The sequence below is a fragment of the Limulus polyphemus genome, unplaced genomic scaffold (genome assembly GCF_000517525.1).
Source record: "Limulus polyphemus unplaced genomic scaffold, Limulus_polyphemus-2.1.2 Scaffold2600, whole genome shotgun sequence".
Classification (NCBI taxonomy): Eukaryota; Metazoa; Arthropoda; class Merostomata; order Xiphosura; family Limulidae; genus Limulus; species Limulus polyphemus.
The window spans coordinates 109,868-125,902 of record NW_013668210.1 but is presented as its reverse complement, the minus strand read 5'-3'; the positions used below and the strand labels follow the sequence as shown (position 1 = coordinate 125,902).

Sequence of the window (16,035 nt, the reverse complement as noted above, 5' to 3'; positions counted from 1 at the left end):
TAACCGTCTTAGTATCTTGACTGTAAACCAGGTTTTAACATCTGCAGTGAGTACAGCGCAGATAACCCATCTTGTATCTGCTGTAAACCAGGTTTTAACATCTGCAGTGAGTACAGCGCAGATAACCCATCTTGTTTAACTACAAAACAAACAAATAAATGATTTCTATAATTTTTAACCCATACATTTTCTTATAAAACTTATTTGCTTTGTTCCAAACCTATTTATGAAATAAGGAACTATTTAAATATTTCTTCAAAGCGTTACTCATATTTTATTTAACATCATCCATACTTTTTCTATTATAACTGAAAAAAAAAAGTTTCTCTTCTAAATAAATTATCTTGTTATAAGTTTGTTTTTATTGGAAGATCTTAGTTCCAGTTTTTACAAGTGTGTTATTATCTATCCACATCTCCAATCCTCATCTTGTAACATTTTGATTTTATGTATTCTACACCTCCAATCCTCAACTTGTAAGGTTTTGTTATTATGTATTCTATACCCCACTCCCCATTTTGTAAGATTTTAGTTATTATGTATCCTATACCCCATTCCCCATTTTGTAAGCTTTTGCTATTATCTTTTCTACACCTTCAATCTTTATCTTGTAATATTTTGTTATCATATATTCTATATCTCCAGTCCTCATCTTGTAACATTTTGATTTTATGTATCCTAAACCTTCAATCCTTAACTTTTAAGGTTTTGTTATCATATATTCTACACCTCCAAACCTCAACTTATAAGATATTGTTATCTGTTCTACATCTCTCATCATAATATTGTAAAGTTTATTATCCATTACTTTACACCTCCAATTGCCAACTAGTAAAATATCATTATTACCTATCCCAAACCTCCAATTTCCAACTAGTAAAATTTCGTTATAACCTATCCCAAACCTCCAATTGCCAACTAGTAAAATATCATTATTACCTATCCCAAACCTCCAATTTCCAACTAGTAAAATATCATTATTACCTATCCCAAACCTCCAATTGCCAACTAGTAAAATATCATTATTACCTATCCCAAACCTCCAATTGCCAACTAGTAAAATATCATTATCACCTATCCCAAACCTCCAATTGCCAACTAGTAAAATATCATTATTACCTATCCCAAACCTCCAATTGCCAACTAGTAAAATTTCGTTATAACCTATCCCAAACCTCCAATTGCCAACTAGTAAAATATCATTATTACCTATCCCAAACCTCCAATTGCCAATAGTAAAATATCATTATTACCTATCCCAAACCTCCAACTGCCAACTAGTAAAATCGTTATAACCTGTCCCACACCTCCAATAGTCATCTTGTAAGATTTTATTTCTTAATATTAGCCTCAATGTACATTTAGTTCTATCCTGTGACATTTTCTTCCTTTTTTTTATCAGCTCCAATTCCCAAATAACGAGACTTTGCTACTTCCTGTTTCAGTGATCCAGTTCTCAACTCATAAGGTTTTACTATAATTCTGTCCATAGTTCAAGCCCTCATGCATCTTATAAGATTTATTGTTTCTTCCACAGCCTCGACGACAGTAGTTCTATCAGTAGTGGTCTTAGTGACGCTATTGCTGACATAAGTACAGATGATAACTTGACGGGATCCTCACTGAGTTCAGAAACCAATCAGTATGGCAGTTTGAAACGAACATCGCGAGATGGAGCCAATAAATATTCTCTTTCTAACGAGAACAAGAACAGAAGAGTATGGGATGAACATGTTCATGGTGTGTCTGCACCTGCAAGATCATCTAGTGGCAGGTCTGGAAACGTGGAGAAAACGGACAGCTCAATGCAGACAGAATCTAGTGCCTTCCACCAAATGTCATCAGCTGTGTGGAAGAAGTACCTCCAACAACAACAGCACGCGCGAGCAGGCAAGACTGAATCTGAAGCACGCTATAAAGACAATAAAAATTGTTCTGTGTCTGCCAATGAAAAGAAGAGTAGTAGTGTAAACGAAGGTCAGAAATCTAAACATAAAACCCTGGGACAGAAAACAGAAGATGGGAAGTACCAAGATTTTGATCCCCGAATTGAAAAGAGTTCACGAAATGGAAGAAGTACTAGTCCAAAGCTTAGTAAGATGAACTCAGACTCCGTAAACCAGATGGGTCAACCAGCGCGTGACCTTCGAAAAGCTCAAGGATCTAGAGCAGTTATAATGGGGAACAGCACAAGTTATGAAGTAGGTAAAAGACCATCTAGTATATCAAGTGTGTCATCGAATGGCAGTAGCAAAACAGGAAGCTCTAAAACACACAGTAATTCCAGAAAAGAAAAGTCAGAAGAAACGAAAAACAACGATATTTATCACGTGGAATCTCTGGACATCAACCATGTCCAGTCATCAAGTCTACCTAGGAATGTGTCTACAGCGTCTTCTAGTGGTAAAAGCATCTACGACCGCAGAGAAAAGATCAAAGTGTCTACTAATACTCAGACAAACACTCATGAAATGCATGTTTTTGGCGGTTCAACGGCCCTTTCTGACAGTGAATATAGCTCGTTAGGGCGAAAGTCATCTAAACAGTGTTCTCTGATGTCACCGACTGTTGGAGGACTCCGGGAACGCGTTTACGGAACCCGTTCTCTCATTAATGGCTCGTCAAACTCAGACTACGTAATTCTCTCTGGTTTCCCCCCTCGAGAACGCTCGATTCATCCAAGACTGTCTACATCAAGTAGGCCTAACGATGGAGACATGGGAAATTATGCTAACATTGAACATCTGGGCATTAGCAGTTCTCTTCCGTCATCCAATTCTAGCACCTATGCCTGGCTACGTTACAGTGGCAGTTCAGGTGCTTCAGTAATCTCAGGAACAGGGAATAGAAGTTGCAGTGGAGGTGGGCTTACTGAGGCAGAGAGTATGGAATCTTTATCTTCAACTTCTTCGAGTGTACATGCTCAGGTAATGAACTATATTATCATTATTATTTTTTACTTTAAAACTCTATTCAGAATTCTACTTTTTTCCCCATGTTATCTTTTATTATCTACTTTGTTTATCAAGTGTCATTCACGTTAGTCCGAATTTGGCCGATCGAACTGGAATCCAATAATATTGCGCTTGAGACGTGGTGCTACCAAACACGCCTCGCAATTTCAGCTGGAAGAGTGACAGTCAATACTGACGACTGGTTGCCTTCCCTTTGGACCATATTTCAAAATTATGGGCAGCTATGCCTGAACCACAGAGGTCTTTGATCTGGCAGTGTGTTTAGGATGTGGTTCAGGTGAATAACCAAGGAAACTCACCCATGATATAAGAAATTTAATATTGAGAGATGAAGAATTAACAGTATATTACGTTGTAGCTAAGTATAAGTTTAAGATTTAGTTAATATCTTACAAATTTATAAAATAACAAACACTGTTGTGACTCGCTTTATCTGCTAGTTAACCAAATCTTGAAATTCGAGTTATAAAAACATATAATTTTTCTTAATTAAAAGTTTATTTGGGACTGTGTAGTTTTGAAAGTGATTGAATCACGTAGATGATATAATTAGCAATGATATGTATTAATAAAAATTTTCAACCCGAACGACCTAAGGCACATGGGCTAAACGACCAAATCAGCAACCCTGGGGCTCTGAATAGCTGTCCCTTATTTTGAACATCACAATAGAGGAAAGATGGCCAACCAGCAGCACTCATCGTCACCAAGTGCTTTAACAGTCACTTTGAACTAAATAATATGATTGACTGCTACTTTCATAACGCAGCTATAGCTGAAACTGGGGAGCATGTTCCACGAAATCTTGTCTCGAGCCCTGGACTCTCGATCCGCTGCCCAACAAACTAATCATGTTATATTAGTATTATGCGCCACTTTATGATGTCACATTAATTTTGGCACTTTGGTAAAACCTAATAATATTTGATCTAAGTTACCTTAATTTTGAGCTGTTAATGATGCGGCAGCACTTGTACCTGTTTATAATATTTTTTTTGTGTGTGTGGAAGAAAGCCTTAAAGACTGGTAAATGTTTTTCTATTCTGAGAAAAAGTTATTGCAAAAATTGGCTATTTAATTATTATTTCATCATGATTTAGGCGTGAATTTATTACTCATTAAACTGATACCAAGTCCAGCCAGATGCTGGTAACATTCCGGTGTACAGCAGAGGCTAAAACAAAGCTGAAATCGAAAGCAAGGTGCAACCATTTCTTAGCATGGTGAGTAAATTGAGCAATGACAGGAATGCACATCAGTCCTGCCAAAGCCATTGTCTTGTTCTGCTCACTTAACAACAGACATGCTGATGGGGACAAAACATTACCATCCTTTGCAACCAATTCCATCTTTTTGGAAGAAACAATGAAGTACCTGAGGGTAACATTTGACAGACCATGATTACCGGAGATACTAAAGGCATCATTGCACTGAAAGTTGCAGTAAGAAATAGAGCTGAAAAATGTCACCTGCTTATATTCTACCAAAGTTTTTATCTCCTTCATCCTGGATTGTACATTACTGATGATCAGTATGAGTGCTACACAAGTAGTTAAGATTGAAAAGATACAAAATACCTGTTACACCTCACATACCTCAATAGTATCGCACAACACCAACAGCGTTACAAACAAAATTATTTACTAAGGCCTTGCAGTATAAAGACCGTGCTTTCTATCATCGAGCCATTGCATTTTTCAGTTGGGACATTTCAGCTCCACAACGAAATTATAGACACCAACCAAGAAGAGAATAGACCAAAAGGTGCAGCAGAAGACATTTATGAGTGAAAGGGACTATACAGTTAATATTGTGATAATTTGTCACTACTAGGTCTCAAAGTTCCCCCATGTGGAATGAAAATTTGGTGCCACTAAGATCTACTTAGACCGAAAATGTAGAGATTTGGCAGAGAATGGAGTAGAATAAGCCTATTAGCACCTAGTTAAATACTATAGTGAACAGTCACCTGTCATTCTAGCCACAGGTGGTTCCTAACACCAATAGCCAGGCATGGCCAGGTGTTTAGGGCGCTTGACTCGCAATCTGAGGGTCGCGTGTTCGAATATCTATCCCAACAAACATCCTCGCCCTTTCAGCTGTGAGGGCGTTATAATGTGACGGTCAATCCCACTATTCGTTGGTAAAAGAGTAGCCGAAGAGTTGGCGGTGGGTGGCGATGACTAGCTGCCTTCCCTCTAGTCTTTCATTGCTAAATTAGGGACGGCTAGCGCAGATAGCCCTCGTGTAGCTTTACGCGAAATTTAAAACAAACTAAACCAATCCTAACATCATAGATAGCGAAAACGTTAGTTGGGCATTCATCATCTCTGAGCAACAACATTCTACATAAGGCTGGTGGAGCATTCAGACTTCTCACAAGCAGCACAAAGATGGAGCTGGAAGCCATAAAACAAGATTTTCTCTGGATTGTTGAAAGCAATGAACTTCAAATAGACAGTGCTACCAACATAATATCTGCAGCTGACTCGCATGCAATACTACGTAAAATTTAGAGTGGGTGGTCTCTAGATGGATGACGGAAAGCAAAGCATCTGCATGGTAAGATCATCACTTGCATGTAAAAGCTACATTACCGAGTGATTCCCAATTTAAGAATTCGTATCTGCTATAATAGTTGACTCTTATGTTAACAGACTTTTCAAGTTACCGGGCTAAAAACATTAAGCAGGCTAGTTAAAAAAAAGGGTGCATTTCATTCTTTCCTACACGTTTTTTAATCGTGTCTTCTAATTGGCCAATTAAAATTATAATTTTGGTAAAACACTTGAATCAATTAGGTAGATTTTAAAACAGTTTTGAAAAGGAAATAAAAACAAACAACACGTTTCTTTTCATTCCACGCAGTCGTAACGGTCTTTAACTTTATAACTCTAGATCCAGCATGCACGTGCTAACAGCCTGACTCACGCTCGTTTAATGATCCACCAGAAGGAGCTGTCAGGATCTCCTCGTCTGTCCCGTTCCAATTCAATTAGGTCAACCAAGTCAGAGAAGTTGTATCCTTCTATGTTACAGCGATCTGATGAAGTGGACAATGGCTATTCAGGCAGTGCATCACTTGCTGGACATCCAGCTAGCAGTGGTCAGCCGAGCTCACCGAATACAAATTCGAACAACCAGGTAATGTAATCTACCTGTTATAAGAATTAGATTTTTACAAATCCAGAAATTTCAATAAATATCGCAAAACGTGTTTTTGTATAACTTGAAAAAATTGAAAGAAAAGTAACTTATAAAAAGGAAACTATTTGTTTAACATATTTTATTTGTAATCGCATGTTAGTCTTTTTTATTATTATTTTCATAGTACCTTGTATACAATGTCTTACAAATGTTTAAAGTTTCTGTGTATTCTTTTGAAAAACCTAAACTGATAGTACATGAAACAGCTTAGAACTAAATTTAAAAATAACGTGATTTTTAAGAACCTAAAGAACTTTTACCAGAGAAACCTATTCCCGAGCAACCCCAAAGTAAACTTTACTACAAATATTTAATTACTTATAAAATAAAAGTTCAAAACAAGCACTTTGCGTTGGTTATATACAACCTGCAATAAGCTGTAAAAGAATAATTAATTCAGATAGCTATAAGTAAAGAAAAAACATTTCAGATTTTGGCCCTGAGGGCAATCTAAATAATTTCTATCTTTGACGTAGGGTTTATTTGTTTGTTTGGAATTAAGCACAAAGCTACACAATGGGCTATCTGTGCTCTGCCCACCACGAGTATCGAAACCCGGTTTCTAGCGTTGTAAGTTCTCAGACATACCGCTGTGCCACTGGGGGGGGGGGCCTTGACGTAAGGTCGTAAATTGAAAAGATGTGAGGTAAGGAGGAAATAAAAGAACGAAAAATAAAGAAAACAATAAATACTTTCTTCATCAACAATATTTTGACAATATAAAATATGATTAAGTTGGGAAACGCTGCCTACATCGCTTCTGTAATTATTCGCTGCAGGAGGAAACAACTGAAATGTTATATTCCGGAAATGAAAACAATTTTGTTGATAGTTTGTAACTTTGGATTTTTGGATTTCACCTTGACTTTCGAAAATTGGAGGCATAGTTGAACATAATGTTTTTATTATGAGTATTCTTGTTCATCTTCACAAAATATTAAATATTTGATAATTACACTTAGATTTCCAGACGGTAAACAAGTTTCAACTATTGAGAAACATAATGATATTACGTATTTGTTAGAAGAGAAACAGCAGTTTTAGAGTTAAACAAAAAATACCTGAGAATAAATCTATATAATTATGACAGTACTGTCTGTTGTATGTCCATGTAACTACTTCGCAGGATGTAGATGGATCTTCACCAAAATTGGTATGGAGGTTCATTAAGTCCATGGGGAGAAACATATAAATTTTGAGTTTTGCGGTTTTAAGGGCATTTTTGCGTATTTTGTACACCACTACTTTGCTCCCTGTTGATGGATCTTCACCAAATTTAGTCTGGAACTTCATTGGGTCCATGCAGAGATACACGCAAATTTGCGGCTTCACATTTTGTGTTTTCCGGTTTTATGTGTGTTTTTGCATTGTTTACACTTACATGTAAGGGAAGCAACTTTTCATGTCCTAAGATATTTCATTAATCATGAATTTACATAAATTCTGTCCAGGGGACGGGTACTCCAGGTAGTTGGGAATAAATTAATAATTATTTACTGTTCAACGTATTGTGTCCCCCTGCGAATCATTGGTAAGTTTACGAACTTACAACTCTTAAAATCTAGAGAGCTCGATTCCCCGCGGTGGACAGAGCGCAGATAGCCAATTGTGTAATTTTGCGTTAAAAACAAATCAAAATTTTGTTTTTGCTTGTTTTTACATTTTATGTTGGTGATTATTTTTTATAGTATCTAGAAATACGCACTTGATTTCAGTGCTAATTTCTTATAGCATGTATAAGGATAATTGCTCTTGTATTAGATATGGCACCAAAAGAATTATACATATTATACTCTATGTGAGAGACAGCACTGTACTTAAGCACTGGTACATTACAAGATATCCGTATAACCTATTGAGAAAACAATTAACGTTAGTCTTGTATAGTTGAAGTAGTGGTGTGGCTGTAGACTTGTTTTGCTTACATGAAAAGTCATATTTAAATTTCAAATTTTGTAGAGTCAAATATAAATATTCTGTCATGTTTCTAAATTGTACGATTGTATTTTGCATTTAAGTTAAATTTTAAAATTTTATTAAGTTTTTTAATTGCACTCTAAATTCAAAATAAAGCAAGCAAGTTCTGAGCTTCAATTTTCTTTTATTTCTTTTTCGTACGTTCCCTATAAAGTTTTGTACTAAATCCATTTACCCATGTCAACATTAAACATGTTTATCTGTACACCAAAATCATAGTTTAACAAACATAACGTTTCACCTCTCGTTTACATGATTCGTACCGTCGTACATTCCCTATAAAATTTCGTATTAAATCAGTTTACCCATGTCAACATTAAATATGTTTATTTGTACGCCAAAATCATAGTTTTAACAAACATTACGTTTCCTCTGCCCCCTTCCCCCCCCCCTCCAACGGCACAGTGGTACGTCTGCGGACTTACGACGCTTCCGGGTTTCGATACCTGCAGTGGGCAGAGCACAGATATCCCATTGTGTTGCTTTGTACTTAACTTCAAACAAACATTACGTTTCACCTCTCGTTTACATGTTTCGTACGTTCCCCATAAAGTTTTGTATTAAATCAATTTACCCATGTCAACATTAAACACGTTTATTTGTATAACAAAATCATAGTTTTAACAAATATTATGTTTCATCTCTGGTTTACATGATTACATACTTAATTCGGTCGCTAAGTAACAACGCCTGTTCTGTATACAGTGAGAAATGGGTTAGCAAGAACTATTTCTGCGGAAGAACACATTGGAAACTCAAGATGAGACAAATTAACTCTACAGTACCAAAATCACATCACGTTTTGTTAAGAAGTTTTCGTGCAACATGTTATTATATCTTTTTTTTAAACAGAATCATTGTTGTTACTGTTGTCCTAACTTTCTTAGTGATACACTTAATAATGAATTGAGAGAAATGTGAACATAAGTAAAGGCTTAGTGTCATCAAATAATTTTCCAACCGTATTCTAACGAGAATTGCAATATTTTAACCGTTCATTTATATTTTGTCTTTGTTAGAACTAACATTTAGAGACGATAACAATACTGAGGTCTTGTGAAAAAAAGGGGAATTTTTTGTATATGTTTAACTTATATTTTCAGAAACAATAAATATAAGAATCAATAGAAAGCAATAAAGAGTGCTATTATTCACACTTTTCTAACGCTAGGGTACGCAACGCTACCTATTTCCTGTTTCTCCGGTCAATCCTTTACCACAGACGTCAAATGCCTCAGCAGTGCCATCTAGTGTCCGATTTTCAGGATCTATGCCTCATTACATGGGAGGAATGTTATCAAAAATCTCCAACAAAGAAGATGAAAGTAAGGTTTATTTTTCGTTAGTGTATCAAATGAAACATTGGTTATTATGCGATCGATGATTAATTAAAAGAAAATACCGAACTAATAAATATGTAATAATGTAAAGTATTGTATAAACATATTCAATATAACGATGATGTAAATTTTGCCAGTTGTTACATATGCATCATTAAACCAGGCACTAGGCTTAGCTGCATTAAAACAATTATGATTATTTATATTTATCATAAGTACGGTAGTACTTATATAGGAATGGGACGGATGCTGTACAAGCTATTTACTCATATCCATCTTTAACAGCCAAATATTAAATCTTCAAAAGTATTTAAGAGACACCCTGAGGTGATACACAAACCGCATACAAAAAGTCATTGAACCATTTGAGAAAGTTAGCAAAGCAGATACAAAAAATTCACAAAATCACAAATTTCTCCATCTCACTGACTGACATCATTGAACGCTACTAGCTGTGTAACAAACAGACTAGTAGTTAGGGCCTCACTTGACTGCCCAAAGGATGCCGCCTCAGTGGGGGGTCGCTAGGTGAGAAGAGATCAGAGGATGCCGCCCGTATACGTAATATACACATGACTATTACATAACTATTACGTAATATACACACCTGAGTGTAACATACCTATTACGTAATCGTCCGTCATGGCGGCCTAGCAATGCGCCCTCTGGTGACACTTTTGTGGAACTATGACGTCATCCTCTCTGGCGTCATGGCGGCCTAACAAAACGTCCCCACCAGCGCGCTCTCTGGTGACACTTTGTGGAATTATGACATCATCGTCTTAGATAGTATCGTCTCTACCCCCTTTCCCCCACACTCCCTGATACAGCCAATCAATGCATGGGTCTGAACTCTCGGGGTAACTACTCAACCATAGTTATAAGTGCACCAAATAGACCAATTGTACAGGGGCCACGTACTAGTGCTAGCGTTTTTCTATATTAAACATGGCCAAAAAGAAGAGGTATTTGATGTACATCAAGTAATATCTTGAACAAGAACGCCATTTTAAAATACATGTATCCACAAGCTCATTCAATATACTAAGTAGGTGTGGTCAAATAAAACAGTGAAGGGGTTTGACAAAATCTGCAAAAAATTGTGAGTGGTATGGGGTATGCCAAGTAGGGTGAGCCTTGAGAGAAGCTACACTGTCTATGCTAGAAGACAAGCTACGCTTTTTTGTAAGGAATTTATAATGTGTATTCTAAATTAAATCATGAAGCATTTAATACGTAGCATAATATTATGGTGCACACCCACACTGATTATATACATACAGGATATCAACATAAATGAATGAATGATACATAAGATCATGTCAGTTTGTATGAAAAAGTTAAAAAAGATTTTTAAAAAATTAAGGTGTAGGAATGGATTCACCAAAAAGTGAGGAAAAAGGTAGAAATGGGCATGGTGTAATAAATTTTCTTCTGTACAACCTCACAAGGGGGCGTGTCCAATATCTGGTCCATGCCTACTTCGTTTTTCTTTGTTTGTGATACTATACAACTTATGGGTACATACAAAAGTGTGTATGTGACTCTTCTATGTATGCACAGACAGTAACGAATCCATGACGTTCATATACAGAAAGCTATTACTATATTTTATCTTTGAATTTTTAGCTTGTGTACGAAATCCCGTTGACTTCTCATGCAATTTCAAAAGGAGGAATAAGTTGTAAAGAAAAAAAAGCATCCAAGTTATGGGTCCACACGAATATCTGATTATTCTGGTGTCATATAAACAGACTTTACGGTACATGTATTGCCTCTAATAATTCGATTCACATATACCACTCGTTATTGTATGATAAGCATGACCAAGTTTGGTAAGTTTAGTCCACCTGGCGTATTGTATACAGGATAGAAAGAATAAATGAAGTAAGCATGGACCTGATGTTGGACACGCCTCCTTGCGAGGTTGTACAGAGGAAGTTTTATTACACCATTGCCATTCCTACCTTGTTTCCTCACTTTTTGGTGCACCCACTCTTACACTTTCAATTTTAAAAAATCCATTTGTAAAACTTAGAAACTGTGCAAGTGTTCAGAGTAAGTTTTATTTTATTTCAGTGCATGGCTCATCTTTATCCGTTGTCTCTTCCACTTCATCTGTGTATTCAACAGTAAGTGACCGTTCACATATTATCATGTTTCCTAATTATTCAAGTTTCTTGCAAGATTTATATTATTTGCTGTACAACATATAGAACATAGCAAACCTAGAAACCGATAATTCGATTGTTTTCGAAAGACAGACCTTCCCTCCTTCCAGGAGAAAACACTTGGGTTTTCGCACTTCTTGTTTTAAGATTGATTTATTTTTTAACTTAACGTGGTTTGTCATTATTATGATAAGATACAGCAATATATTGTGAAGTAATGTTAATCTTATTCCTGAGCTTTTTAAATTAATTTATTAAAATAGTTTTAATTGTTTTAACCTAGATATATATAAACAGTGTTTATCGATTTAAAATTTAAACTAGTTACGTAACATTTATCCTTATTGGTTGACCATTTAGATAAACAAATTTTGTTTTAATTGAAATGTAATAATAATATTAACATTTAATATTAATATTCCAAACTTATAAATGCTTCGTAGGATTGCTAGGTTACAAAATATTTAGGATCTCTTGAGAAAAAATTACAATCGTCTTGTACAGTTGAGGCAATGTAACTAAGTTTTTTGTTGTTTTTTTTTGCATGAAAAATCGTATTTAAACGTCAAATTTTTATTTGTAAAGTTGAATTTAAATATTCTAGTTGCGAATTTATAATATTATGCTTTTAAATTTGAAAGTGTAGCCACGAATGTATTTTACATTTAAGTTAAATTTTGAAACTTAAAGGTTTTTTTCAAATTGCATTCTCGTTAAAAAGTCAGCAAACGAGTTCTGAAATTTTTATTTCTTTTTCGTACGTGTCCCTGTAAAGTTTTATACTAAATCAACTTACCCATATCAACATTAAATACAGTGTAAATATATTTTCCAATTTACTTATGCACATTTTTAATTCATGTATTTACTCCTAGAATTACATATTAGACTCCCGTTTCAAGTTAATCAGATAAAGTATATCCTTCCTTACGTCATTAAAGCCCATTTAGATAATTGTTATTATCCTTTCTGTAACTTATTTAAATTTTAAGCTCATAATCTAATGTTTATATGAACCACAAACAATCAATGATTCTATGTTTACATTAGTACTTGTTGATATTATGGTTCTAGCGAGCACAAAGTAATAATACCATTGTTTTAGAAATTGTGAATGGCACTCTGTGTTTCCCAACTTATTATTTTTAGAAGAACTCGCTTTGTAAAAATAATTCAATATTTAAATTAACACTTTATTTTTATAATAAATAACCTTCGTGTGTTATGAGTCAAATAACTGTGAAAAAATTCTGTCTGTGCGTTTCTACATATATTAATTAACTTTTATTTAGATTGTTTGGTCACTGTTTGTTACTTGATTATGTAGTGATTAATGCGTATTTAGAAAGATCTCAGAAACATTTATCGACAATATACGTTTTTGTATAATTTATTATCGTTTCCATAGGCTGAAGACAAACAGACCCAAGAGATTAAAAAATTAAAGAGGGAATTAGAACTTGCCAATGAAAAAATTGCTACGCTTACTTCCCAGCTGACCACCAACGTAAGTTTGTTTATATTTGTGTGTTTGCATATGAAATAGGAATAATTCGCGCCAGTGCACAACAAGTTACAAAAATTGTATTTTTTGGTTTTATCCATTATTCATATACCAAACTTTTTTTTTTTTTGCAATTAATTAGGTACATGGGAGTATCGCCCTGCCATCTGTTGACAGGTTCTGCTATTACTTATTTTGTAATGCGTCTGTAACACGTACGTTCGTGCAAGACCTTACAGAACACGTTAATTTGAGAAAGATAGCTCTCTAACCTATAAGTACATGACTATAAGATAAGCAATTTTCCGATGTTAAAGTAGAAAAGGGATTATGACAGACTAAAGATGACTGAAAAATTGTTTGAGTGAACTTCTGAGTTTAATATAATTTAAGTTAAAATAATTTATCTTTCTTTGTCGTTTTATTATTAATCTTATTATTTAAAGACGGTTTTATTGAAATTCCACTCATCAGAAAAAAGCACCTTATCTCTGCTAATAACTAATTCTAATAATGAATCATGATTATCAGCCACTAAAATAGCTTAAAGCTATTAAAGCTTTTCAATTATAAAATAAAAATAAAGAAAACCAAAAAAACGCACTTTAGTAATTTTGAACGTTATTTTTTCTTGATAATTAGTTTAATTTTATTTCTTTCAAAAAATATAACTAATTCGAGAAATAAAGTCATTGTTACATTTTAATCTCTTGTTTTTATTTATTATTTTTTCGAACCCTGAGTCATTGTTGTGATATAAAGATAAATATTACTTTATTTGTAAGTTCCTTATTCTTTCAGTAATTGGTCATCGATGTGCACGTGGCAATATTTGACATTATTTTCTTTGTAGAAATCATCCACTACAAGCTTTAGCTTGTTAATGTATTTTAGCTCTAGCAGAGGGCAGCACCTTCGAAGCAGTGAAGCAGAAACTTCACATTCGTTCGTTGTGTAACATGATTTTTTTTTTATTAAAATTGCCTAAATATTGGTTTTTAGACATTTTGAATTAAGGTATGTAAAATGGTGTGATATTTTTGTTGCTTTTTCAAACGACGAGAACGAGACTTAAGACTTATGCTTTTTTAAAATGAGGCTCCGTTTAATAATCATAAAAAGATCTTTTAGCGACACTTCATACAGAGTTTGTATATGAAACCTTTCAATTACTATAAGAACGAAACGAAATATTTGAATGAATGCATAAGCTCTTCTGTTCCAGGTTTAATGTATATTGTCAACATGTATTTAGTAATACCGTATAGCTCGTTGCTTAGTACAAATAAAGCAAAAAATAATTGTTACACTAATGATGATGCGAAAGAAGTAACGGGATACGTCATTGAATTACAAAGACAGTTGAATGTCAAGATGATTCCGTTAATATTGACAATTTTTACATACTAGTTTTCAATGCTTAAATCGAAGTTCTTTAAAATGAAAAACATTTTCAAGTATGTTTTTGTTTGTTTGTTGTTAACCACAAAGCTACACAATGGGTAACCTGCGCTTTGCCCACCCACCGCGGATATTAAAACCCGATTTATAGCGTTATATACCCACAGACTTACAGCTTAGACACTGGGTGGGGTAGAGGCTTCAAGTGCTTCTATTGGTAAGTTTTCTTATAACAACAGTTAACTCACTAGACTTGAGGTAATTTCAGCACTTTTATTATTAAGTTTTGTATAATACTGTATACTGTACCAGACTAAATAGTTCTACTGATAAGTTTTTATGTAACAACAGTTAAATCACTAAACTTGAGGTAATTACAGCAGTTCTATTATTAAGTTTTGTATAATACTGTATACTGTACCAGTATTATATTGTTATATAATATTAGATAACTTACTAAACTTTGAGTAATTGTAACAGTTCTATTATTGAGTTTTTATGTAATACTAAATAACTTACTAAATCTAGATTAATTGTAGTAGTTCTATTAGTGAGTTTTGTATAATATATAACTTAATAAACCTGGAATAATTGTAACAGTTCTGTTACTGAGTTTCATATAATATATAACTTACTAAACCTGAAGTAGTTGCAACAGTTCAGTTAATGAGTTTCATATAATATATAACTTACTAAACCTGAAGTAGTTGCAACAGTTCAGTTAATGAGTTTCATATAATATATAACTTACTAAACCTGAAGTAGTTGTAACACTTCTATTAGTGTATTGTTATATAATATTAGATAACTTACTAAACTTTGAGTAATTGTAACAGTTTTATTGTTGAGTTTTATGTGATCATAGATAACTCACTAGACATGGGGTAATTGTAACAGTTCTATTCATGAGTTGCTATATAGCAATAGTTAACTATCAGTCCATGGGTTATTGTTGCAGATGTCAGTGCATGTTTGTATAAACTAATTTGTTTAACAGCCCAGGGTTAAATGTAACAGTTCTATGCGAGTTTTTATACTAGATACCTTACTGGATCTTAAATAATTGTAGCATTTCTCTTTAATGAGTTCCATATAAATTAGTTGGTTTATCAGTCTAGGGGTAATGTAGAAACTTTATTACGGAATTCCAGTATGAGTTAACCTATCTGTCTGGGGCTTATTGTTTCACTTGTCTTTAGTAAGATTCTATATAAACCAGGGATAACTGTCATAGCTCTGCTAGAGAGTTTCTATAAAAACAACTGTGGGGTTATTAGACCTGATATAATTGTTACTGTTCCATTAGTGAGATTCTATTTAAAACTGGGATAACTGTTACAGCTCTGCTAGAGAGTTTCTATAAAAACAACCGTGGGGTTATAAGACCTGATATATTTGTTACTGTTCCATTAGTGAGATTCTGTATAAACCAGGGATAACTGTCATAGCTCTGCTAGAGA

At 34.2% G+C, this 16,035-nt stretch overlaps 1 protein-coding gene across 1 annotated transcript in view; it reads left to right on the top strand.

The window, feature by feature from the left end:
* LOC106467402 (neuron navigator 3-like) overlaps positions 1–16,035 on the top strand; it is a gene marked incomplete at its 5' end in the record, with an annotated part of 120,729 nt that overhangs the window by 38,953 nt on the left and 65,741 nt on the right. Inside the window, 5 exons of the mRNA XM_022395579.1 lie at positions 1,538–2,927; positions 5,874–6,119; positions 9,331–9,484; positions 11,579–11,631; positions 13,079–13,177. Of these exons, the coding sequence (XP_022251287.1) occupies positions 1,538–2,927; positions 5,874–6,119; positions 9,331–9,484; positions 11,579–11,631; positions 13,079–13,177 (1,942 nt within the window). The remainder of the gene's footprint in view (positions 1–1,537; positions 2,928–5,873; positions 6,120–9,330; positions 9,485–11,578; positions 11,632–13,078; positions 13,178–16,035) is intronic.